Source organism: Lacerta agilis, chromosome 9, assembly GCF_009819535.1.
Source record: "Lacerta agilis isolate rLacAgi1 chromosome 9, rLacAgi1.pri, whole genome shotgun sequence".
In the NCBI taxonomy this organism is placed as follows: Eukaryota; Metazoa; Chordata; class Lepidosauria; order Squamata; family Lacertidae; genus Lacerta; species Lacerta agilis.
Genome location: NC_046320.1, coordinates 45,096,842 through 45,122,415, shown reverse-complemented (window position 1 = coordinate 45,122,415; position 25,574 = coordinate 45,096,842). Strand labels below are relative to the sequence as shown.

The window sequence follows — 25,574 nt, the reverse complement described above, 5'->3', positions numbered from 1 at the left end:
CCGTCCACCCTTAGCAAACCTCTTGGGCGGTTTAATTCTTTGAAAATTAAACTCTTAAGCTGTTTAATTCTAGAGTTTGTGCTTGGGATGCTGTATCAGCAATGCGTATGCTAATTCCTACGTTCAGAAGCTTTAAAATGCAGCTACAGAAAACTCCAGCAAATTTGGCATAGGTGGGACAGACTTGAGGAGACCATGATTTACACCTTTGTAATTAGTTCGTGCTCAGTTCATTGATTTATTTACTCTCAAAGAAAAGGTTTTTCCATGCTTTTTTCCAGTGATACCATTAAAAGGTCCTTTATGGAGTTGGCATCTGAAAGGCTTTGTTTTGTGATGGGGTTGGGTAGCGAGGGAGAGGGTTGAGCTGCAGGTGGACTAGGACTGTGAACAGCCAGTAGGAAGTGCTGCTATTGAACAGTCGGTAGAGGTGCAAGGAAATGTGTATATGCATAACACAAGTAAGGGAGTGTCTGTTAATATGTACCTCAAATTTGAGTTGATGCCCAGTGGAGGGCAGTCACTCACCCTACATGTGTATGTAGGCCATACATATTTGGTATTGTAGCTTCTATCATGGGAATGTACAACCTGGGAGGTATATAACATGGGCCAAGTTAGTTCCAGCAGCTCGGCTCCACACTCATCCCTCTGAGGCCCTTTGTGAGAGCTGTTGCCAACTGCCATCCAGAGAAGGTCTACCTCCATCACAAGCTGAGTGAGTTCAAGCTGATTGGCCCTGTTCAGAAGTGATCCAGCAGTCTCTGCTGCCATGTAGGCACAGGCTGAAGGGTGACACCAGGGAAGACCAAGGATGAAAAAAGGAAATGCCTCCTGAATTATCCTGGCACCAGAGGAACACCATGATTTCTGTTATTGATTTTTATTATGTGAATCCTTTGTAAGCCACTTTGAAAGCTTCTCAGGGCTATAAAGCAGGTTATAAGCATTCAAGCTAAACAACCAAAACATAAACAGGTGGGATATTTATAAAATCCTACTTCCTGCCTTCATATATTTTGATATATATCACATCCATGACATAAATTTAAAGCATCATCATATGACTTTAAACAGTTTTGGCCTCTCCCAAAGAACCGTGGAGACTGTAGTTTGTTAAGGGTGCTGTGATTTATTCGGAGACCCCTATTCCCACCGTAGAGTGACAGCTCTCAGAGTTTCTGGATGGCAGGAGAGATATTGATTATTAAACTACTCTGTCATGTGTATGAGGGGAATTCACTTATCAGCTCTCAGCAACCTTAAGAAACTTCCCAGGATTCTTTGAGGAAACCATGAGCCATAAATTTCAAAGTTGTATAATAGTGCTTTAATTGTATAGTTTGTATTGTATTAGAGAAGAGTTCGGGCAAGCATCACAGAATTTATTTTTCCACTGAGCTTCTTTCTATTCATTAAATTCTTACTACCCTCATTCGGTTGAGATTTGATTTAATTCTCCATATATATATATATATATATATGCCAAAATGTGTTGGATTTTGGCTTTCCTGATCAAAGAAGCCTGGTATTGTAATGCATTGTTCATATCCCCCGAAGAGTGGGAGATATGCAAATTTGTTGGATGAACAACACAAGTTTCAAAAAGATATTTGTGCTGGTTTTTATACTTGGATTATTTCCATCCATGTTTCTGAAACCAGAAATCTCTTGTCAATAGTGATGAAGTGGGTTGCTGAAGTACAATGACATTTCTGTCTGTCAATCCGCTTATCTCTTTTGACTTTTCAGTTGTCCCTCACTCTCCCCCCTCCCTTTTCCAGCCCTGCTAAACAATCAGCTATCTAATGTTTGCTGAAGGCAGCTCTGCCCCCCAACTATGCCATTATCTCCTTGGTGGTCTTCACGTTTTGGTGACCACTTATTGGTCCAGGCCTTCTGGGAATCCTTTGCTTTCACTATAGATAGAAACCATCTGTTGCCTGTCTTTTCTTTATTGGGAGATTATTAGTATGTGTCTACCTAGCAGTGGAACTCTAAGCTCTTGGCTTTTTAAATGCAGCATCAGCAAGCCCATGAGAACTAAACAATCGTGCTTACACAGGAGAAGGAGTAAACAGCTTTGGCAAATAATTTCAGATGCTGCCATTAGTGTTTGTTAAAGATATAAACAGAACTTGTGAAAAATAAAATGTGTTTGGGTTTAAGCATAGAAAGGGAGAGGGGGAGATCCAGAGAGATGTTACAACAACTTGCTTCCAATATTAACTTTTTTAAAAACCCTAACTCTCTCATGCAAAGAAGGGCAAATCAGAACTCATTTTTTAATGTTAAAAGTTGCACTCTTTCTTTCTAGCTGTTGAACATGCCAATATGTAAACATTTCAGGGAGAATTTTACACCACCTCATCTTTATGTCAAGCAGCATTTAATGGTTGAATGATCCCGTGCCCCAGGTCTTGGCAGCTATCCTCTGGGGTCCAACTTTTAGGGATTACATTGACAGTCAGTCAGTGGACCATGTCCAACGTAAACTAGACTAGGACCATTTAAAATCAGTTACTATCAACAAGTCAAATTAGCTTTATGTAGGTTACAGGCTTTTTCTCGGAAGATTTCATAACAATGAGGAATTTTAACCATCACGGGACTTTTTCTCTCGTTTGTGTTTTCAGAAAAGTTCCTGAAACATCAGATTGCGCACTGCTTACCTGATTCAATGTAAAGTTAAGCAACTTGCACTACTTATATTTAATAAATGAATCACGAGCTTTCCCCCTTTCCTTCATAGGTGGAAATAACCCTTCAAGATGTCAATGACAACCCACCAGTGTTCCCTACAGATATGCTTGATCTGACTGTAGAAGAAAATATCGGAGATGGTTCTAAAATAATGCAGCTGACAGCTATGGATGCTGACGAGGTAGGATATTATTGCTTCTTTGAAGAGTAGCAGGATACTTCTGTCACAACAACGTTGTTAGGTATAGATTTCCAGCCTTGTTTCTACTCCACTCACTGATTTTTGCCTGGAAGCGGGTGGTGTGGAGTGGAAAAATGCAAGTGTTTAATTTTTTTCTGTGAGTTGAGACTGCTCATTCTATCCCTGCGTGCCTGATTCCAGGACTTTTCAGAACCCCATGTGGTCTCTTGTTCTCAGAAACTCCCCTAGTGGGGACCTTACTTAAATTAATTTGATTGCCCTCATCCATCACAGGACATTGCTTTCTTTGCTTTATTTAACATACAATGTTTTCTCTCCAGTGTGTCTGTCCTCTACTTCCTTTTTTCTAGTCTCTTGTCTTGCCTGTCTTTCATCCATTCCCGCTCTTCCTTTTGTACAGTTTCCTTTCCTGTTTTCCTGCTCCTTCTTTCTGCCGGGAGATGGTTCAAACTCTCCCACATGCCAGCCTTTTAACAGTTGCCATATGCCCCCTGCCTGTTCTCAACATGAGGTACACCTGAACAGCTCCTCTTCGGGTCCCAAAGCCTACATACTGGGGGCTGCACAGAGACCAACCCGACCTGCCACAGTCCCCTCAAATAGATCCATGACATTTTGCAGAAATGTGTGTGTGAGGTGGCAGATTCCTAAACATTGGAGAGCCACTTGGAAGGTTTAAGGCACCATCCACCGCTGAACACATTTCTTCCTTTTCTCTGTGTCTGCCTTGCATGGTATGATTTTATTTATTTATTTTTTTATATATCTTGCCCTCTTCAGACATTGCCGCCTCATGTTCTTTTTTGACAAAGGATCTGAGTGCTGCATCTTGATGTTCATACAAGTAGCTTGACCACCTATAGTGCACATACATTCATTTGCAAGAAGGTTTCCACATGTCCCAGAGTTCCAAATTGTGTGAAAATATTCATGTGTCCAGCTGTATCTGTGAAAGCTATGTCACAGCAGTCATTTGTGTTAGTTGCATAGACACCAGTGGCAGGGCTAGCCAGCATGTTCAAAGTTGAGTAATTTGACAGTACTGTATTAATGCCTGAAGGGAGTTTCTGTCACTGTGCCTATCTCCAAGAAAGCCTCGGAGCTTCAGAAGAGTGTTAGAAATCCGTGACATACAAAAACCTCTACTTGAAATCTGTAGTGACATGTTTTAAAAAGTGTGCATGCCAGTAACGAGACTAGGTTAAGGCTTCTTTGAAACCCATTCCCTAAACGTGTAAAAGAGTGTTCCATATGACAGAATTTGATAGCTGCATTTGGCTAATATTTAAATGGGATCAAGGTGGTCACTATTTTGCAATCTGCACAGAAGGTGTAACATTTTCTCTAGTGCCATGGGATGAATATTAATGATAGCTATGATATCTCACAGCACAGTACTACTGTACTTCAGAAGTGTTGACAGGAAGTTTCTAGATTTTCTTCTTACTTGCCTAATTTATAGGATTTGCTCCTTACCCACAGCAGCAGTTATGGTAGAGGAGTCTATAGCTGAGTCACATTGTTGTAAAAATGAAGTATCACACTTGGATGATAAAGAATGTAACACTTGAGTAATATAAGATTATTATCGAAAGAATCTGTTCAAACATTTTAATTATACTTTTATGAGTAAGTGTTCTACACACTGCACAGACATTGAGTATGAAAGTAATACTGTGGAATGCATCCCCTGAGTAGGCAAGGAAGTAAGACTACAGTGAATTTTTGCGCACAGAAATGTGGAGGCAAAATAAGGGTTTTCAGAGTCAAAAGATTTCTCAAACCCCTTGCTTCTCTTTTTATGTGTCATCTCCTGCCTTTTCACAACTACTGCATAGTACATTAAAAAAAAAAATTCTTCCTGAGAAAATTGCAGCCTATCAAGGATAATGTAGAAAAATGTTACTTAGCCACACATTGGTCAACATAACACAGTCAATCACAGTAAAAACTAGACACACTATCTCACTCTGAGGAGGCTTGATGATGTCATCGCATTGACAAATCTGCTTGACTACATGGCTTTGAAGTCCATTCAGAGTGAGAGCAGTGCTCCCTGCCGTACCACTGAACAGATAAACATTTTGTTTGTTTTCATAGTCTTGTGAATCACCAGAATGAAGAAGTGTGTTTTACAAGACAATGTTCAGTATGAAACACAACCCTCTGCTTCATATCAGCCCTCCAAAAAAGTTCATATGGGTATACGATTTCCTCAAGACTTAGTTCAGCTCTGTTCTGTCCTACCCCAGCTAGGCTCCAAGTCTCCCGAAAAGCAAGCTGCAGTTATAGCATCATCATCATCATCATCATCACTTTTAATTTGTATACCATCTTTCTATTTTACAATACCCAAGGTGGTTTACAGGCTGAAGAAACAAAGAATGTACAATCCAATCCAATACAAAATGTGATAATAAAACATAACTTTAAAACAGGCAACTTATATCAAATAAAGTAATATTCAACAATCCATTAGAGCAGTATAGACTAATATTAAATATCAGCATATAAAATTAAACAGAAATCCACTCTTAACAATTAAAGTAAAAAAATTCTAAACTATAATCAATAAAACAATGGCAACTCACAGTGCCTAAAATAATACAATGCAAATTGAGAAGCAGAGACTGGAGGGTGGGCAATGCATGTGGAAGAAAGCCTTGCCTGATGAAGTCTCTCCCCTCAAAGTTCTTCCTTAACCAGCATCTCTTGACCAGGTGCTATAGTGGAGTAGGGGTGAAGAACTGGATCCCCCATTCCCACAGGATGGGTAAGATGGGCTGCCCACAGGTCAGTCACCTGACAACACAACATCACATGTCCCATTTTTGCAGAGTGCTGGGTACAGAAGGGGCACAGCAGTATCTTTCTCTTTTATATGATCAGTGCCAGTGCAAGTAAATATATCAGGAATGACAGATTGGTGCAAAAAAAAATGTTTATTTGGCAAGGGAATCTTTTCTGTCAGGGAGCCTTGAGGGACATTTTAGGGAGATTCCAATCTTAGCTCTTTGTACTCTAACTTTTCTGTATACTTTTTAATACAAAAGTGATATGATCAGCTCATCATTCCAAATCCATGGTGGTGTAGTGGTTAAGAGCGGTAGACTCGTAATCTGGTGAACCGGGTTTGTGTCCTCCACATGCAGCTGCTGGGTGACCTTGGGCTCTCAGCCCCACTCACCTCACAGAGTGTTTGTTGTGGGGGAGGAAGGGAAAGGAGAATGTTATCCGCTTTGAGACTCCTTCGGGTAGTGATAAAGCGGGATATCAAATCCAAACTCTTCTTCTTACTTACTTACTTACTTACTTATTTGAATTTTTTTTTAAAAAATTGTAACCAAATTCTTAGAATCAGCTCAAAAGCTTACTGGTAATTTGGATGAAAATATAATGCACATTGACCTTTTCTTGTCACTGTTTAGGGTGCAAATGCTCTGGTAACTTACACCATCATCAGTGGTGCAGACGACAGCTTCCATATTGATCCAGAATCGGGAGAGTTGATAGCCACCAAGCGTTTGGACCGAGAACGCCGTTCTAAATATTCTCTGCTAGTTCGTGCTGATGATGGCCTGCAGTCTTCAGATATGAGAATAAACATAACTATTAGTGATGTTAATGATCATATACCCAAGTTCTCCAAACCTTGCTATTCCTTTGACATACCAGAAGATACCACTCCAGGTGAATAGTAAATGTCATTACTGTCCTTATCATTCCTGCATCCTTGTGCTTTTAACAGTTGTAATAACTCAGACTTCTTTGGAAATATTATGTTCTTGTGTGGATTCAGCAAATTTAATGCCAATTAAATTAAGGATCCATCAATGAACAACATTAAAAGTGGCAGGTATCTAGGCTTAACTGATTTGTGCATCAGTTCTCTGCTTATGTTTTAGTTTACTGCACCCTATGGACTTGCTTCCCTTGTCCCATAGAACTCTTAAATTGCTACTACAATTACTACAATTTGAAGTTGTCACTCTCGGAAGAGATAGGCAAATATATGCACATTATTATCCAAAAGTTATCTTGAACTAGCCCAGATCTCTCTTTTCCAAGCTTGTACAGGTGGAGGAGCGAGAATGAGTTCATTAGATTCCCTATGTTTCTTTTTCTTTTTTTTAAAATATCATTCTTTGACTGGCATAAGAACAGAATTTAGAATGAGTGAAAACACATGTGATATCTGAAGCACTATATAATATTCTGTTTCAAGTATGAAGAGAAATTCAAAACCAGCAAGTGGAGTAATTAGCTGCTGACCATTTATAACATCTCGCTACGTATCAGGAGTTCTTGACACACCTATGCATAAGAGGCTGCAAAAGGAGGTTATGTTATCTCTTTGAAAAAGTTATAAATGTGAAATTATACTCTCAGAGGTCTGTGAGGAAATAGGGTAGTACACCATATTGAAACATGATCGTTCCTTAAAGGAGTTTTACTGGACTTATCTTGAACACCATTTTCCCATTAAGAAGATAATTGTATCAAGCTTTTTTTCCAAGGAGGAAAAAAAAGTTCAACTTCATTCAAAATTTTGCTGGGCAGAGATTTTGGTTTGAATATATATTCAATGGCTTTGTTCACACTTAACACTAAACTAAGGATTATTAAAACATTACCCTTCCAACTCTACAGTTGATTCTTTGACATAGTATGGGTTGCTGGCAGTGAACAAACTATAGTTAAGCTGCTGCGCAGAGTTCACAAATCACACCAAGGCTCAATGTGATGCGTGAACCTTGTCTAGTGGTTTAACAATTATTTGTTTCCTGCCAGCAAACCACAAACTGAAACAATGGTTAGCTGTTGGCTACAAACCATGGTTTGTTTTAACTATGGTTCGGCATTATGTGTGATATCAGCACTGTTCGTTAACCATGGTTTGTTTGACCAGACCAGACCAGAAGCTCACCGAACTAAAAAAGCTATGAGGCAAGTGCAGCTGGAAAAGAAAGAAATTTATGGAAAAACAAACTTGTAGCAAACTCCCATTTGATGAAGAAACCATGGCTCAGTGTTATGTGTGAACCAGGCTAGGTTATATTTTGAGTATATATTTTCTCCCTCACACAGGCTTTTTTTAAAGGTGATCATGTGTCCAGCTTTATGGATTTGATTCTTTTCAAATCCTGTTCAACTGATGAGTAGGATACAAATGCTCTTAAATAAACTATCATTTAAATACTGTTTATGGATATGTTGGCACAGACTTATAATAATGGATAGCAGGACATGCATTTTCTCTGACATGAACTACCTTGGTTTTTCCACCTTCCTAATTCATCTCTAGGTTCTTTAGTGGCAGCCATCTTAGCCACGGATGAAGATTCAGGTGTGAATGGAGAAATCACATACACTGTGAGTGAAGACGATGGAGATGGAACATTTTTCCTCCACCCAGTCACTGGAGTTTTTAACTTAACTTGTATGTTGGACTATGAAGTCCAGCAATATTACATTCTTTCCGTTCGTGCGGAAGATGGTGGTGGGCAATCTTCCACTGTGAGGGCTTATTTCAACATACTCGATGTAAATGATAATTCACCAGTATTCAGCATGGCGTCATATAGCACATCTTTGATGGAGAACCAACCTCCGGGATCTACTATCCTTATTTTCAATGTTACTGATGCAGATGATGGTATGTATTTTCCCATTTTTAAAATGTGTGCATTTGGGAGTATATTTGCACATTTATTCATTATTATTATTATTTATTTATGCATTTTCCATTTTTTCCTGTTTACACATCATAATTCACCATCTATACCAACTTCACAACCTAGCCTTCCATAGCATTCTTGGTAGTCCTAACAATGCTGGATATTAGTTAAATAACCCACCCTACTTTACCCCTTTAAACCCCCATTGTATTTAACTGTTGTTCATAGGATCACCCCTACTTGTAGATTAATTTTGGTATCATATTTTAAAAAAAAATATTCCCCAAAGGAGTCACATTTGCCCTTTGTCTTCCCCCGAATCCCTTAATTTGCACATTTATTTTTGTACCTTACTACCATATGAGTATTATCTCCCATAAGGGGTCAAAGAACAGTAATTATTATAAAGTTATAAATAAATATATTACAAACCTTATAATCAACATCACCCTTAGTAGCATCTGAAATAAATATCAAATAGTTTTGTTTCACTCACTAAGTAAATGGTAAATGAATGTAGATGTCCCTTTTTGAGGATTCAGTCTGCAATCCTATACATATTTACCTAAGATTAAATCCCACTGAACTCATTACATTTGAGTAGACACACCTAGACCATAATGTCAATCAGGGCATTCATTTAAAAATGCTAGCTTGGTCACTTTCCATTCCAAATAAGGACATAAGAAGAGCCTTCTGGATCAGGCCACTGGCCCATCTGGTCCAACATCCTGTTCTCACAGTGGTCAACCACCTGTGTAGAAAAAATCTGCAGATAGAACCTGAGCATATCAGCATTCTCCTCTCCTGCTGTTTCTAGCAACTGGCATTCAGAAACATGACAGTGGAAAGTACCTTATAACTCTCTCCGACAATTGGATTTGAGACTTTGTCAGCTCACATGTGATATTATTGCATGATATTATTAAAGTGGACCATTAGAACATGTTGCAGATATATGGTGTTGCTACAGAGCATATACCATGCGATATTCAGTGCGACCAGTGCTTTTTTCTAGAAAAAAGGGTGCAGGAATGCACACCTGCTTCCACGCCAGCTGAAGACACAGGGCTGCTCTGTGAACTCTGTGAGCGCCCTGTGCATCAGTTCTGCAATCTGCCCTGTCCCTTCTGCTTGCACACGCAAGCCTGAGACTCAGGGCAGATTGCAGAGCTGACGCACAGGGAGGCTTCTTCCCGCATGTCAGCTGTTAGCCCAGGAGGCTGAAGAGCCTCATTAAAGCCCCGCTGCACCTCTGGCTCATAAAAAGACCCTCTGCAGTGCCCATAAAGGATGTCCTCTTCATGCTCCAGGGATAGTCTTCTCATGAGCCAAAGGCATGGTGTGGGAAGAGGTGCTGGAAGGCACATTCCTGCTGAAAAAAAGCCCTGAGTGTGACCAACTTTCTTCAGGTTATTGGGTAAAGACTGTAAACTCCCTCTAATTTCAGTATTTAATATATAGTGGTACCTCTGGTTACGAACTTACCGGTAATTCGTTCCGGAGGTCCATTCTTAACCTGAAACCGTTCTTAACCTGAGGTACCACTTTAGCTAATGGGGCCTCCCACTGCCGCCGTTTCGCCACCATGCAATTTCTGTTCTCATCCTGAGGTAAAGTTCTTAACCCGAGGCACTACTTCCAGGTTAGTGGAGTCTGTAACCCGAAGTGTTTGTAACCCGAGGTACCACTGTATTTACACTGATATGAATTCATATGAAGTATCTTATCAGTATAATTGTTTTGAAGATATATTACGGAAATGGTTGGGACTTAATTTAGGCAAGGATCACCTTCTTCCACTGATTTCAATGGAACAAGCATGGCTAACTTTGTCAATATAATGCCAGTGTTTTTCTGTAAATGGATCAAAAGCTTGAAATCACCTTACCCATGTCTCAACAAATACCCCAGAAAACATAATCCAGCTGTACTTTGAAACTTCATTCTCCTTAAGACATTGTCTGTTTCTGCATGTTCCAAGAATGAATCTAGAAACAACAGATTGGCAGGATTCTGGCAAATTTCCTGTTTTTCCATAGTATAAACAATGATGAAGATGGAAGGAGAGTTCAAATGCTAAATATGCAGTGTCATTTCCTGTTTAACAAACCTTCTGAAAACAATAGTTATTGTGAAAATAATATCAGTTAACCTTCGAGATGTAATTTGACAATAACTGAAAGAAGGCTGCTTATTGTCTTGGATTTTAAAATTCAAACCAATTTCAAACATATTCTGATGTAAAAACAGGAATGTTTTATACTGAGGCCATCAGTCCATCTAGCTCATTCTTTTGTGCTGTGATTGGCAGGAGTTCTCCAGGTTCTTGTTTAGAATTTGGGTACGTGAGAATTTCTGAGGATAGCTGTATTTCTGTTCTTGTATTGGATTGAGAAATGTCAATTAGCTGTTTTCTAATAGAGTGCAAACAAAATTGAATGCCTTCCCCATCCTTACTTTCATCCAGGGCTGTGGTGAAATCCATTCCCCAATAATTCACTGGTGGTGGTGAAAATGGAGATGTTTTGTTTATTCAGGGCGTTTTTGGAACCAATATTGGTGCCCTGTATTTACCATTGGTGACTAGAAACATTAAAAGTAGAAGAAAATTCTGTGTTCTATGGTGGCAGCAGAGCTCCTCATAATGGTAGCCAGAAGCTGGCCACAGTACCATATTTTATGTTATTCAAGTCTCATTTTCTATCTACCCACTTTTCAGGTTCCTCTCTGCATTGCCCTCCTCCTAATATTCTGCCTCAGTAAGATTTTAATCCCAGTTAAATTGACAACTTTCCTTTCTTCACAGTAACTGGATTGCAAACTAAGTTCCCTGAGGAACTAAACATTTCAAGATATCACACCAGCTCAGCTGATAAATGTGAAAGACTCCACTGTCATGACTCCAATTCAGTATTGATTCCAAAATTGTTGTCTTGCTTCTGTAGTCTTATTTTTTCCTATTTAAATCAGTTGAAAAATTGCCTACCAGCTAATAAATTACCAGTTATTAAATACGGTATTTTTTCTTCAGTTTCTGGCTTATATACATTTCCCCCCTGTATCAATGCATTTTTTTCTATAGAGAGCTCTGCTAAAGTGTAAGGTAAATATAGGATTAAGTTTTCATTTAGGTCTGGCATAAAATGTATGCAGAATGTTATTTAATACATCATCTATATATACACACTAAAATGAAATAGCATCTTTTCAGTTTTAGAATAATAAATAGCCATGATTGATTCACTGAATATTATAGGGCTTAATTTATCCCCTAAGAACCTCAGATTGCTACTGAGAAGTGTTAGCATAAAGAATAAAGCAATTGACTGTATCAATAACTAATATCAAGTTTTACAAAAAGTGAAAAAAAGACTGTTGAGGAAGGGCTTGATGGAAAATGAAAGCCATTAAATGTAAACCTCAGTCTTTATGACCAATTAGTCAGATAAAATTTCCACATTATTTATTTAGCGCTGTAAGGTCTCAACCATTAATGGAGAGACATGAGAAAGTGATAGATGTTGGTTTGACTTTATAATGAATAATACAAACATAACGGGTTTTGGGTTTTTAAACTGTCACCATATATATCCCAGTGTATAGCACGCTTAGAGCTGCTTACCAGCTTTTGGTGCAATGTTTTTCTGAGTTAGGCTCCTTAAATTCCAATGAAGTAAGGATGCATGGTATTTTTGTCCGTGCATGAAATATATAGAAACCTAAGAAACACAAGAAACTTGTCTTATACTGAGTTAGGTGGCTGGTTCATAAAACTCCTTATTAGCTGTACCGGTGGTAGGGGACCTCTGGAATCTGGGCTAGTCTTGGCCCACCAGGATTCTAATTTTGTCCATGAGCTATTTTAGTGAAACTACACCTGTCTGTCAATCAGGTGACATTCCCTTGATGTCAGCTGGTTCACTGGGCATGGTCAGTCCCTGCAGATGAGAGTATTTAACCCCTGTCCCTGTCAGCTGTTGGGGAGTGAGATAAATCCTGCTTGGTCACTGTCTCTCCCCCACTAGGAAACTTCAACAGCTGGAGAAGACCACACACATGACAGTTCGCCTTTGTGGATGAAAAATATCTGGGCACCTTGGTCTGCACTGACTGGCAATGATTCTCCATGGCTTCCGACAGGAGTCTTTCTTAGCCTGAGAATTATTTTGCTTGCAATGCATGTGCTCTGCCACCGAGTTATGGTTTTTCCTGCTCTCAGTTGTCATTAACCAAAACTCTGCTCACCATTCTAATCTTGTCTGCCTAATAACTGTTCTTCTTCTAAATGGGAACTTTTTAAAAGGATCTGGTATCCCTCCCCCCAATGTAAATTGTATTTTTTGATTCAGCTTTCTATTCAAATTGCACCTTTCTATTCAATGAATCAAGAAGCAGTTCTCAATAGATCACTCACTCATGAGCTATAGACTTAAATTACCAGCTGCCAGTGTAGCATGTTGCGTCACACCATGGACAGTGAATATTATCAGAACCTAACATTTTATACAGAAGATTAAGTTAGAATCTCTCACTCTTATGACTGAGAATCGCAACACAGCACCGCATCAGATTAATCCGTTATCATTGTAAAAACTCTTTATTGTCTGCTGAACAACAATCCTACATCTAAATCAGTATTTGTTAACAAGTTAGCAAGTGGGAGAGTTTATATATCCCATATAAAGCAATGTTTGCTGATCTTCAGCTGAATTTTAACCATCTCTTCTTTAATAGAAAACTGGTAACCTGATCACAGCCCCAGCTGCTCCAGAGCAAACCAGGTTAGGTGGTGTGATACTGACTTTCGGCATACAAAATCTTGTCCAAAGGCATTGTCACAGTGATAAACCAATGACTTCTCATCTTTTAAAGCAATCGTGTGCATGTTCCAAATGGTCCTGGTAATACAGTCCAGTGACAAGTGCAGGGATCATCTTCTAGCTTTATGCATGTTGTCTCTGCTTTCAAACGTTGCACTGAGCACACTGATGTTAGCGTGGTGCAGCAGACACAATCCCATTTCTCCATGTGTTCTCTGTAAGTGGTAGTAACAGTTGAAGGATGCTAGTGATTATGCAACATTCAGGATAACTAATGTGCTTTATGTCCTTAATGACTAAAAGTGGTTAAATCTCTCTTCTTTGGTTTGTTTCGGTTTTTAGGTTCTAACTCACAATTGTCCTACAGCATTACTTCTGGAGATAGCCAAAGCCAATTCAACATCGACAAAAATGGGATTCTAAGCACCAGGAAGCCTTTGGACCGTGAAAGCCAATCTTTCTACAGTCTTACTGTTCAAGTCCATGATATGCTCCTCTTCCAGCCTCCAGATACACAAGCACAGCACAAGTGTCTATCATTCTGCTAGATGTGAATGACAACCCTCCGAGTTTTATCTCTCCTAAGCTGACCTACATCCCAGAAAATACACCTATTGACACCATTGTTTTCAAAGCCCAAGCAACGGACCCAGACAGTGGTCCAAACAGCTACATTGAGTACAATTTACTAAATCCTTTGAGAAACAAATTCAGTATTGGTACGATTGATGGAGAAGTAAGGCTCACTGGAGAACTGGACAGAGAGACAGTTTCTAATTACACCTTGACTGTAGTTGCCATGGACAAAGGTCAACCACCTCTTTCTTCATCTACTGATGTAGTTGTTGATAGTCCTTGATATCAATGATAACAATCCCGTCTTTGCTCAACAATTATACAAAGTTGAGATGCGGAAAATATTCTACTGGGACAGACGTGGTTCAGGTGGTGCTGCAGATGGAGACGAGGGTTTCCAATGGGCAAGTTCGCTATTCCATCATCAGTGGAAATACTAACAATGTGTTTCGGATTGACCTCCGTCACAGGGGTAATAACTGTAGCTAAACCTTTGGACCGAGAGAAGACGCCTTCTTATGCATTAACAGTTCAGTCAGCTGATCGTGGAAGTAGCCCACGGATTGACACCACTACAGTCAGCATTATTCTGAGGGATGTGAATGATTATATTCCTACATTTGAACTCTCTCCTATTCTGTAAATGTCCCAGAAAACTTGGAAACGTTACCAAAGGTCATTCTCCAGGTTAGTATGTGTGAGAAAGTAATAAGTAGTGCATAATAGGCAACAACTTCATAATCAAAGTAACCTGTTGTTGGAGGTCAGCCGTCAGTTTTGTATTTTGCTGAACATATCATGCGCTGCAAGTTTTAAGTAGCTCCTTTCATGAGCAGAATGACTTCCACTTGCACAATGGGATGCCCCCTGCTTTGTTCCTTGCACCTCCAACTATTCTGTTCCCCCAAACCTTGGGAGCATATTTGGGGTCAACACACGTAGGAGGACAAGGTGGGGGGAGTCCCATTGCACAAGTAGAAGTTGTCTCATTTGCACAAGTATTTGGTTTGATACCACCATATACAGTTAAATATATAATGGCTTGGTTTTGTTTGCATAATTCTAAGATAGCTTTAGCCCTTGACAGCGCATTAAACAGAAACTACATAGCTTTTTTATCTTGACCTCGTCTTTTTTTTAAAAAGCCTCTCATTTTCACCCACTTTTCTTTATTCTCTCTCAATTGTTTTGCTTTGCAGTAATTTTTTGCTGTAGTTACTGAAGTGTTATTAAATCTTTTTAAAATAGGGATGCATGTCTACCATTTGTTTTGTAAACAGCTACATTCAACCTTTTTGTTGATAGCATCAGCTGGCTCGGGGTGAGAATATAATTGGTATATTTAAAGGAATAGTTAAAGGTATGCCGGATCTTTTCGTTGTTTTAATCAGTTTTAATAGATGTATCTGCTCCGTCAAGCACAAGGCTACTTTCCTTCGATATATGAAAAATAATTGTATGGCCAACAAAGGCACGTGGGTAGGGCTTTGCAGTTATGTTGTGCTTCATTACTTCTATAGGTTGTAGCAAGGGATGATGATCAAGGGCCCAAATAGCAAATTGACCTATCTTCTTATTGGTGGAAATGAAGATGGGGCCTTTACGCTCTCAGCCATGGGTGAGCTCCACCTTGTGCAGAGCTTGGACCGAGAGAAAAAGGGGCAATATAACATGCTGATCACAGCGGTAGATTTCAGGTAAGCCAAATCAATATTTATCCAGGTTGCACAGCCCTATTTCTGTACCAAGAGACGTAGTCTTATATTTAAAGAAATGATGAAATATAAAACTAAGCATTCCCTTTCTGTTCAGGGGGAGGTGGAATTAACATAAATTGATAGCACCCTTGTGATGGAATCCTGATTCCACTAAAAGCCAGCTACAAACATTAAGGCTGCAATGATATACCCTTACCTGGGACTAAACCCCAGTGAACTAATGGTGCTTACGGTCTGAGTAGGACATGATTATTAGTCTATGCTCTTAAAATCTGGATTTAATATCTAGTTTAACTTCCCATGGTGGTGTTTTATTGATTTGCTACTCTGTCACCATCACTTAGTGGCTTCTCTGCCCGTGCAAGAACTGGTTCATTTGTTTTGTGTTTTTTCCCCCAAGGCTGGATCTATTTGCCAAACAACAGAAATAATGCAAATTGGGGAAAAAAACTAAGTATAGAATGCTGCATTCCTGTAAGCACTGTGAAAAGTTATCCTGTATTTACTGGCAACTGCTATCAGTTAACGTTTATGTCTCTCTGTTAGAGGATTTTCTTCTAGATTTGCACTGTGGAGCCCAGGAGATAAAAAGATGTGGTGTCAGTGGTGTGGGTAGCTGTAGTTTTCTGGAGTGTGTACAAGGATAAAAACTGAAGCATTTTGCTTCTGGTACATAACGAAAGGGAAAGAGGAGTAGCAGCAAATGAGCCGCAGAACTTGAACATAGAATCTGTGTTATACTGAGTAAGTCCATTGGTACTTCTTGCTCAGTATTGTCTAGTGACTCTCCAGGATTTCAGGCAGGAGTCCTTCGAGTCTTACCTGGAAATGTCAGGAATTAACCTAGAAGTTTCTACATGGAAAAACATATGCTCCTACCACTGAGCTGCACTAGGGTGAAGTCGTTACAAAACACAGAGATCTGGCTGTGTTGTTAACCTGGTCTCTTCCATTTGTGGCCATTCCACACAGATATATATATATATATATTTACTATTTTCCAGTGGCAAGGTGAATTTAGTCTGTCTAGCTCTTTCTGGAATAGAAATATATGTAGCAGCAGCAGCATACTGTGTAAACAGAGCTCCATCTAAGAAGCCAAGTTTCCAAATGGTTCCTCAAGCCTGTTGTGTGGCATTTAGCTGTGTTAATAGAAACATCCTCCTGTGTCCCAAATGAAATGTACTGGCATGGTAAAAATCTAGGGTACCCAGGACAGGGCTCTTAGAACTTTAATAGTTTTGTAGAAGAGGGCACTGAAGTTTAGCATAACAAGATACATCCACTTAAATGTCTCTTCTACTATTAAAAGTGGCAGAAGCCCTGTCTCATTTCAAAATCTCCACATGGATCTCCATATATGTGGTTGTGTTTGGAGCAATCATCCCAATGGGTAGAGTGGTGAGCTGATACTGGAAGGTGTTTCATAGACATTTCCCAGTGATTGTTGGTTTGGTTGACATTGTTTCCAGTTCACACACAAAAATACAGAATACTCCAGTGAACCGAATCTTACTAAAATAAAAAGAAGAAGCTATAAACCATGTATCTGGAATTGTTTGAGGGTGGTTTTTTTGCCAAGTTTTTGACTTTCCAGACTCATGGGACAAAACAGACAAAGGGACTACCCTTGAGTAAGCAACTGGGTCTCAAATAAGCTACAATGAAGATCCGTATTTATTGTACATAGTAGCCCTTAAAATATTTATTAATGCCTTCTAAGTATCACTTCTATATTTAAGCTTGTATAATTCACACAGTTTTCAACTGAGATAACACACGCAGAATTCCTCTGCAGCAAGCAAGCCAAGTGTGCAAAAACCATGAAAAAGGGCAGGCTTGTCAAAAACTAACACTCATCCATACAATCACTGAAAATAAATCATGAAATAGATATTACCTCATGGGCCTTGGTTTGGTTTTTATTACCTGGGGGGGGGGAATGCTGGTTGGTTATTTTCAGCAATTGTACTTCCTTATATAGAACCCAGATTTTAAAATGTATAAGTTGTGTGTGTGCTTTTAAAAAATAGAGCCCCATATGAAGGGAAGGGCAAAGTCTTAGTTGCCTCTTATTTTCTTTCTCTGATTGCACCCGTAATGTAGTAGTATACACATACTCCACTACATGTACTGGAAACTTGGTGTGATGGCAAACATGGAGGCAAATGTATTTTGTGTCTCTAGGTAGACAGATGTGTAATAGTAAAAGGACAGGTAGAAATCTTCAAGACTCAACTCTCCACCATCCTGACTCAATAATAAGCAGCAACAGTAACCCAATGTCCACCAAACATTGTTACTTACAAAATATCATCGAAATGTCTGTCCACACACACACAAGAATCTTATTTGTCTTCATGTTTGCCATCAATGTAGGTTTATGTGGACAGTCGCTCCGTAGCTCTATCTAACCACACTTTCTGCTACTGTTATGGTAGACTTGCAGATATGATGCCTGGGGTTGGCTTGTTACATCATACTTCTTTGGTCTAGAAAAACTGAGGACCTCTGTGCACCAGGCTCATTGGAATGGAGGTCGCTCGCTCACATTGGTGATGGACTTCAGTTACAAAGAGGTTAGATATCTCTGTGTGAAATAGGGAGCGCTTACATGGAACTTTGTAGGCACTGAGTTTTAGCAAACTTCTGCAAACCAACGAATCACAAACCATCTCAATACATAGAGAGTTTTTCCTGCATTCTTATCCCTCAATGGTTTCTAGGAGCAGCTGCCATTCCAGTGTGGCTTGTGTAAAAGGGCCCTTGCAGATCAGCTGCACACATAGCCACAACTGCTGGCTGATTGCAGAATTCTTTTTGGTGTTAACTATGAGATATGCTTTATTGAGTTCCTTTCTCTTCCTCCATTCTCTTTATCTCACCCATTTGTAAGCTAGACAAGGCACTGCCTGCAGGTGTCCCTCAAGCATTCCAGCTGTGTCTGCTTTGCAAACATATCCCTAGGGAATAGTTGCATGCCTTCTTGCTTTCAGAGATAACATCCTCCCCACAATTCAATTAATAGGAAAACTGAAGAAGTCAATCACATAGTGGCCACTATAGTATGTTCATTTTGGAGCCTGGGTGATATATCTTACCATTTGCAAGCTATGCAAAACGGCAATCAAAATGAGGTAATGGATGTTTTTTCTAGTGCTCCTCCCCTTCTCTCACTAACCTTCAGTTTTTATTTCTCGCTATCTATATTACTAAGGGCATATCCACACCATAAATTTAAGGCATAGGAGTTCCTTTGGGACTGTAGTTTCCCCTCTTAGTGCTACAGATCCCCAGCATCTTTAATAAACTACAGTACCCAGAATTTTGGGGGAAGCCATATGTTTTAAATGTGTGCTGGATGTGCTTTAAAGGCCTGGTGTAAATCTGCCCTTTGTGTAACATTATTTGTTCCCATGGCATGGTCAGCTCAGGGTAGCTGCACAAAAAAGTCAGCCCACATCTTGCGAATATGTTTGGGAATGATAATGAGCCACCACCAGAACAGGCAGGCTGCTGAGATGGTGGTTCATATGGGCCTTTAATCTGAGGTCCAGCCCTTAGCAGCACAAATATACTGTGAAAGCCTATGAAGTTGGAAACTCAGCCACAACTCTTATGTCAGTTCATAAAACATGATGAAGAAGCAGTTTCCCACTGCTAGAGTGGCCTCTATCATAGTCTACAAAGGGAAGTTGCAGTTATTAGATGTGAGTGTCTAGTAACATGACATGCAACTATTTGAAGTCAAGGGAAGAGAGAGATTTAATGAACATATAATTAATGGATTTGCCTTACCATTGAAAAAGAGCACATTTTCCTTCTAGTGGTATTATTGTCTTTGCACAAAGTGAAATAAGTCACTTTTATTGTATTCAGATTTGAGTACCTCTACCTTTTTGTGTGTGAGAGAGAAAAATGATGGGGGGGGGAGCTTTCCTTGAAATAAAACAAATAAATAACGCCGTATGTTGAAAGTCAAAGATGAGCGAAATGGCAGTGTGCCACCCCAGAAAGCGGCAGCTTTTATCCTTTTTCATCTTTGAACATTTTTCTGGAGAAACGTTGGCTTCCATCCTTGCTTTTATTAATTGCCTGACTATAGAGTAGCACATCTGGATCCTTACTAGCAGCCTTGGCTTGCCATCTGAGTGAACTATGGCTTTTTCTCTTTCTCCACCCCCCCCTTCTGCCACCCTGCACATTTATGAGGCAGAACGGCCTGTTACCTGAAGAACTCCTTCAACCAACTTGCTCTTATTCGAACCTTAAAAGCCTGCATTTGCCAGATTAGTTGGTCCTTACTTTCTTTGTTTCAAAGTGGGGTGGATCTTTGCTACCTTTGCAGACTTACTTATTGGTATTTCTCTTTGCCACTGCAAAACCTAGCAATATTTTTCTTTCTTTCTTTCATGCTTCCTTCTATGCCTAGAGAAGGGTTACATTTGTAGCTGCCTCACTGGCATGCTTTTTTTCAGGCTTAAAATAAATCCAAACCATACAGCTTCACAATCTTGATTTGTTACGCTTCTTTCCTCATAGTTAGCTCTGTTCCCTTAAGTGGTTTGGCAAATTACATATTTCAAGAAAGCTATTCTATTTTTCTTCACCCCACCCCACCCCCATTGCATTCCGTGCTGTGGTCTTCAAGCTACTTATTGCCTTTTAAAGCGTTCTGTGTAAATTCTAATGTTTACATATTCCTACAGAATTATTTTGCTCTACATCATAGTCCTGTTTCTACTTTGTATCTCCTTCTAGCATCACTAACAGAGTCACTATAGGAGCATCCATGACCTTTGTTTCCAGCAGATAAAAGCAACGTAGGAACTTGCCTTTGGTCAGGCCTTTGGTCCATTGAGCTCAGTATTGTCTACACTGACTGGCAGCAGCTCTCCAGGATTCCAGGCAGGGTACTTTCCCAGCTATACCTGGAAATGCCAGGGATTAAACCCAGGGCATTCTGCATGTCACTAAACTATCACCTTCTCTGTCTGTAAGATATCCTTGCAGATATCTAACATGTATTCTTATTCCTCTAAGGAGCTCAAGGTGGCCTGTATGGTTCCCTCCTGTCCATGTTATCCTCACAACAACCCCATGAGGTAGGTTAGGCTAAGAGGCATCAACTAGCCACAGTTCACCCAGTGAGCTTCATGGCTGAATGGGGATTTGAACCCTAGTCTGCCAAGTCCTAGTCCGACACTCTAATCATTGTACTTCCTGTTATGTCAACCTACCACCTGCCTCCTGCCACTTGGTTGGGGGACATCTGTAGATGGGGGTCTGCTATACATGCAGGTTCCCAATAATGTGGAACCTTGATTGTGCATTCTCAGTGCCGTTTTATTTAATTCCAATAGCAGATGCTGGTTGAGCAGCGTGGCGATGCGCAAAGCAAATTTCCCAACTTACACATTTTCTCAAAAATTTCCTAGCAACAATGGTCTCGGACTGCTGATTAAACAGAATGCTACAACTTATAAATTGAAAGTCTGTGAGTTAATTCTTCAGCTCCAAGGCTACAGAAAACTTAATTGCTAGGATAAGACTAGTAAAACCTGAACATATGGCAAGGAATACTTATCCTGTTGGTTAATCTTCAAGAGTCAACAGGGTGTTTTTAAAGCATAATTCAATAACAAAGAAAAAGCAGGCTTACTGTGGGTTATGCAGAAGTCATTAAGGGGCAAGACTGACTTAGTCAGTGGTTTCTTAAATAACCTGATTTCCTAGTCTTCTGACAGCAATAACTTTTCCAAAGAGTTAAGTGATTTTTATATATGGTATATTTAAAGTTTGGTTTTTGTTTTTTGTTTGTTTTTTAAATTGCAATGCAAAACCCACATTCCTGAAGCCCTATACTTAACAAGAGGATGTCATGCGTCACAGAATTTATGTGTACTCTTTTTGTGCCCACGGATCATAGGAAAGAGTATAGAAAAGCATGGTGAATCAAAAATCCGCACCAAGCTGAAACAATCCATGTAGGTTTCACATTCCACTTTGACTCTGAATATGAATTATAGTCTATACTTGACCTTCTAAATGCACTACACATATTTTTAGTATCACTTCAAAGTGCACATTGTCTTGACTTGATATTTTGAAAGGAGATATAACATCCAAAGTAAAATCATCTGGCTACGATCAGATACAGTGCAATATGGGTCATATCAACAATAATTTTCACATAGTTATCACTTCATAGATTTGGATGGCAGCTTTGCTGCATAGACAGATGATCTGCTAGCTTGTCCATTCCAAGCAAGAATTTCAAGCTCCCAACTTACCAGGGATTTGTATTGCCCAATATTATTTTGCTTTCCAGATTAAGGACATAGATAATTAGGAGCCTGATTGAAGCCCTCACTGTTTTCTTTTTTGATAATAGTCTGTTTTGAATTCTGAGTTGCAGAATTGTAAAACAGCTACTGTTTTCATTATGCTAAAGTGTGATTTACACATAACTCTGCAGTTACATGTGGGCCACTTGAAAGTCAAGCATATGATGTGCAATGTGTCAGGCAATTAATGTACAGAATAGCCACGTGGATCTGGCAATTAGTATCATAGTTACAGACTGTTCAAGTACACTAAGGCACTTTGTTTCAAAACATTCAGATTGTTACAGTCCTTAGCATATAGTGGCTCAGGCTGTATTCAGACAGCACTTTATTCTGTTTTGCTGACTTTTCCTTACTTGATCATTTCTCCATTTTATGTGATCTTTCACACAGTGTAAAAGTCACTTCTGGGAATTTAGCAGAATATTGTGGAAGTTCAGTGTTCATTTCCATGTCAATTGCTTCCAGGAAAAAAAAGTCTGTAACCCCATTATAGCATGGTACATCACAGGAGTTTTGCTCTGTAATTTTTCCGCTCTTTTCATGGATCACACCATGTGCTAAAATTGTGGGTGGTATTCATGCATATAGTCCTTTCCCACCATTTTCAGAACTGAACACGAAACAGAAGCATGCATGCACACAGAGGGTGGTGAAATGTCCAAAGATGTCTGCTGCTGCGTCACATGTTCACTGGTGTGAGGAAAACTTAGCACGACAAGGCAATATCTTGATCAAAAAGCCACAGTTCCATAACAAAACAGGTGATGCAGTGTAAAAAAGAACGTTTGAAATTAGTACAGGAACATTAACATTGTAGCCAGGAAAACAATGCAATAATACCCACCCGTAGTTTGCACACATCACTAAGGAAAACCATTGCTTAGCATGAACAAGCCAATGTGCAGCTTTCTGAAGAGGAGGGCATGGCTGATGAACTTCTTCCCTAGTTCTCCTTCTATCATGCTACCCACTGCTAAGCCATGGTTTGACTCAGCACATGGTTCAAACCTGGGCTTGAGGTTTGTCTCATCCAGATAAATCACAAAGGGTAAACCAAGAACAAACCTTTGTTTACCTTGATTACATCTCATGGTTTGTCTGGAGCAAGACAGATCGTAAGCCACAGTAAGACAAATCATAGCTTATTTCCCGGCAGCGCAAGAGCAGGAAGACTGGGGGAGGAAAATCCTCCCCCTTACCCTGCTGCCAGGAAAAGTATCCTGTTAGTGAAATTCCATTCATGGGAACTTAGGAAATTAGGGTCCATGGCGTTCTGGTGTTATTCATCACACTTTTGTTTATTTAATTGTTTGAGGGTGTCAATCCAATTAAGTTGCATTAAATTCTCCATGTTCTGTCCCCATCATTCTCCTGATTTAGTATTTGTTTTAGAAGAGGATAGATTGATTTGCTGATTTGCCATTTCAATGTGTTACGGTTAAAATAGGGTGAATTCTAAACAACGAAGAAATCATTTGCTATTTTATTACCAATTTAAAATCATAACAATGTACAGTATACAGGACTTTGCCTAGAATGTAATACATTTTGAAAGATTGGCTTCCCTGCTGAGAGAGAACCTGGTTTATTCCATGGAAAAGTTCCAACTTTCGAATAGCACATGACATCTACTCAGAGGCCCCATTCAGTGAGCATTTGATTCCAGCTTTGCTGCAAAGCAACAGGTTTCAGTGGAAAAGGAATTTCAAGCCTGTCAAATTGCTTCTGTATATCAGGATAATGATATAATTAATTTACATGGGGCTTCATACAGTTGGATTCATCTGCAGCTTAAATGATATCCAACAAAAAAATTGCAGTCATAATTCTCTATCTATTTTATTTGTGCATTTTTGGAGTAGCAGATGCCTGCACAGTTTGTCATTAGTTTTCTGGGATTTCATTTTAATCTCTAGAACTGTCACTTTGATTCTGAAGGGAGTAATATCATCATTATTTTTTTAAGAAAAAAACCACCCATCAATCTAAATACATTTACTTGGAGTTAAGTTCCACTGAAACAAAAAAAGACGCAAGTCCAAGTAAAAGTTTTTATAGTTGAGGAAGAAATCTGTACGTAGGGTTCACCATTACTATAGTGGGCCTGAAAACTGGACGACGACTGCAATCATAGGCACACTTATTCAGCAGTGAACCCCGTTAAATTATGTGTAACTTATTTTTGCATGAACATTAAGGATCATCAGGGCATGTCAGCAAGATCTGTGTGAAGAATTAGGCATTCTGGTACCTTCCAGATAAGATTAAGAGGAGCCCAACTAGTTCGCCATCCTGTTCTCATAATGGCCATCCAGATACCTGAGGGAAGCCCTCAACAACCCAAGCACAGGAGCCCTCTCCCTTCCTGTGCTTTCCAGCAACTGACATTCAGGAGCATTCCATTGTACAGGCAGAGCATAGCCACCATAGCTACTAATATAGCCTTTGTCCCCAGTTTTTTCGACTACAGTTCCCATTATCCTCAGCCAGACTCATCATGGTCAGGAGACATAATCCAAGGACATCTAACCCTCTGGCACCAGGTTGCCTACCACTTTTGATCAGACTAAGAGTGAGTGAGCTTTCAGCACTAGAAAGCTGCTTTTTTATTACGCTGGGCTGGAGGACCTGCTGTACAGTGTTGCCAGTTTTCACAGATTCCAAACTTCCATGCTTGTAATTTAAAGATAGGATTTTAATGGACAATTTTCTGCTTAGGGGCAGAAAACACTTTTGGCATCATGGCACCACAGGAGCAGTATTTTTTTAAGTACAAATTCAGGGTGACAAAAAAAAACCTCTTTGGGGGGTCAAATGTGGCCCGTGGGCAATGGGCTAGCCACCCTTGACTTATATATTGACTGTTTTTCTAAAATATTTCCAGAAAACAGAGGAGGCAAGAGACATGCTTACCTGAACCTTGCTCCCCGTGACCTTGAAACTTTGTTTTTCTGTCCACTGAAATTTCAAGCAGGGTTTTTTGGCCATTTTCAGAATATGCTAAAACTCAGTGGCATTGAGGTATATGTGCAGGGTGAGCTATCATCATTCAGGAAAGCATTCTACATATACTTAAATGTACTCGCTATATTGTTATGTATGTTCCAGGGTGATGAACTAGTCTGTGCAGAGGTTGTCTGAGAGCAGGAGTCCTCTCTCAGCTGGCAGACATGCATCTGGACTGCAGATCCTTTGTGCAGCAAGCATGGAAGGAGTTAAGCCTTCCCTCTTGCCCCCTGTTTCTTCTCTGCCCCAATAGTCACAGCCATACTTAGCTTTTCTCTAACAAAAAGTGGCAGTCCAGATTTTGTTACACCTATTGGCATGCTCTTGTTCACCTTAGTAGCACTCACTGGATGACCAATTTCAGTCATCAAATTAATCCGGTTCACTGCAGGTCAGTGTTTGTGTATTGTTCTCATTTCTCTTTGCAAGCAGCAAACCCTTTGCTTGATAATACAAGATTCAAAGCTTTTCCTGTGTGATTTCATACTCTGAGAGTTCCAGAGGACCTTCTTTAGAAA

General features: G+C 39.7%; 1 protein-coding gene across 1 annotated transcript in view; it reads left to right on the top strand.

The window, feature by feature from the left end:
* Window positions 1–25,574, top strand: part of FAT4 (FAT atypical cadherin 4) — a 130,258-nt gene that overhangs the window by 64,989 nt on the left and 39,695 nt on the right. The window contains 12 exon segments of the mRNA XM_033159708.1: window positions 2,753–2,884; window positions 6,334–6,595; window positions 8,211–8,561; window positions 13,749–13,901; window positions 13,904–14,253; window positions 14,255–14,322; window positions 14,324–14,441; window positions 14,443–14,611; window positions 14,614–14,669; window positions 15,503–15,526; window positions 15,528–15,679; window positions 18,767–18,769. Coding sequence (XP_033015599.1) covers window positions 2,753–2,884; window positions 6,334–6,595; window positions 8,211–8,561; window positions 13,749–13,901; window positions 13,904–14,253; window positions 14,255–14,322; window positions 14,324–14,441; window positions 14,443–14,611; window positions 14,614–14,669; window positions 15,503–15,526; window positions 15,528–15,679; window positions 18,767–18,769 — 1,838 coding nt within the window.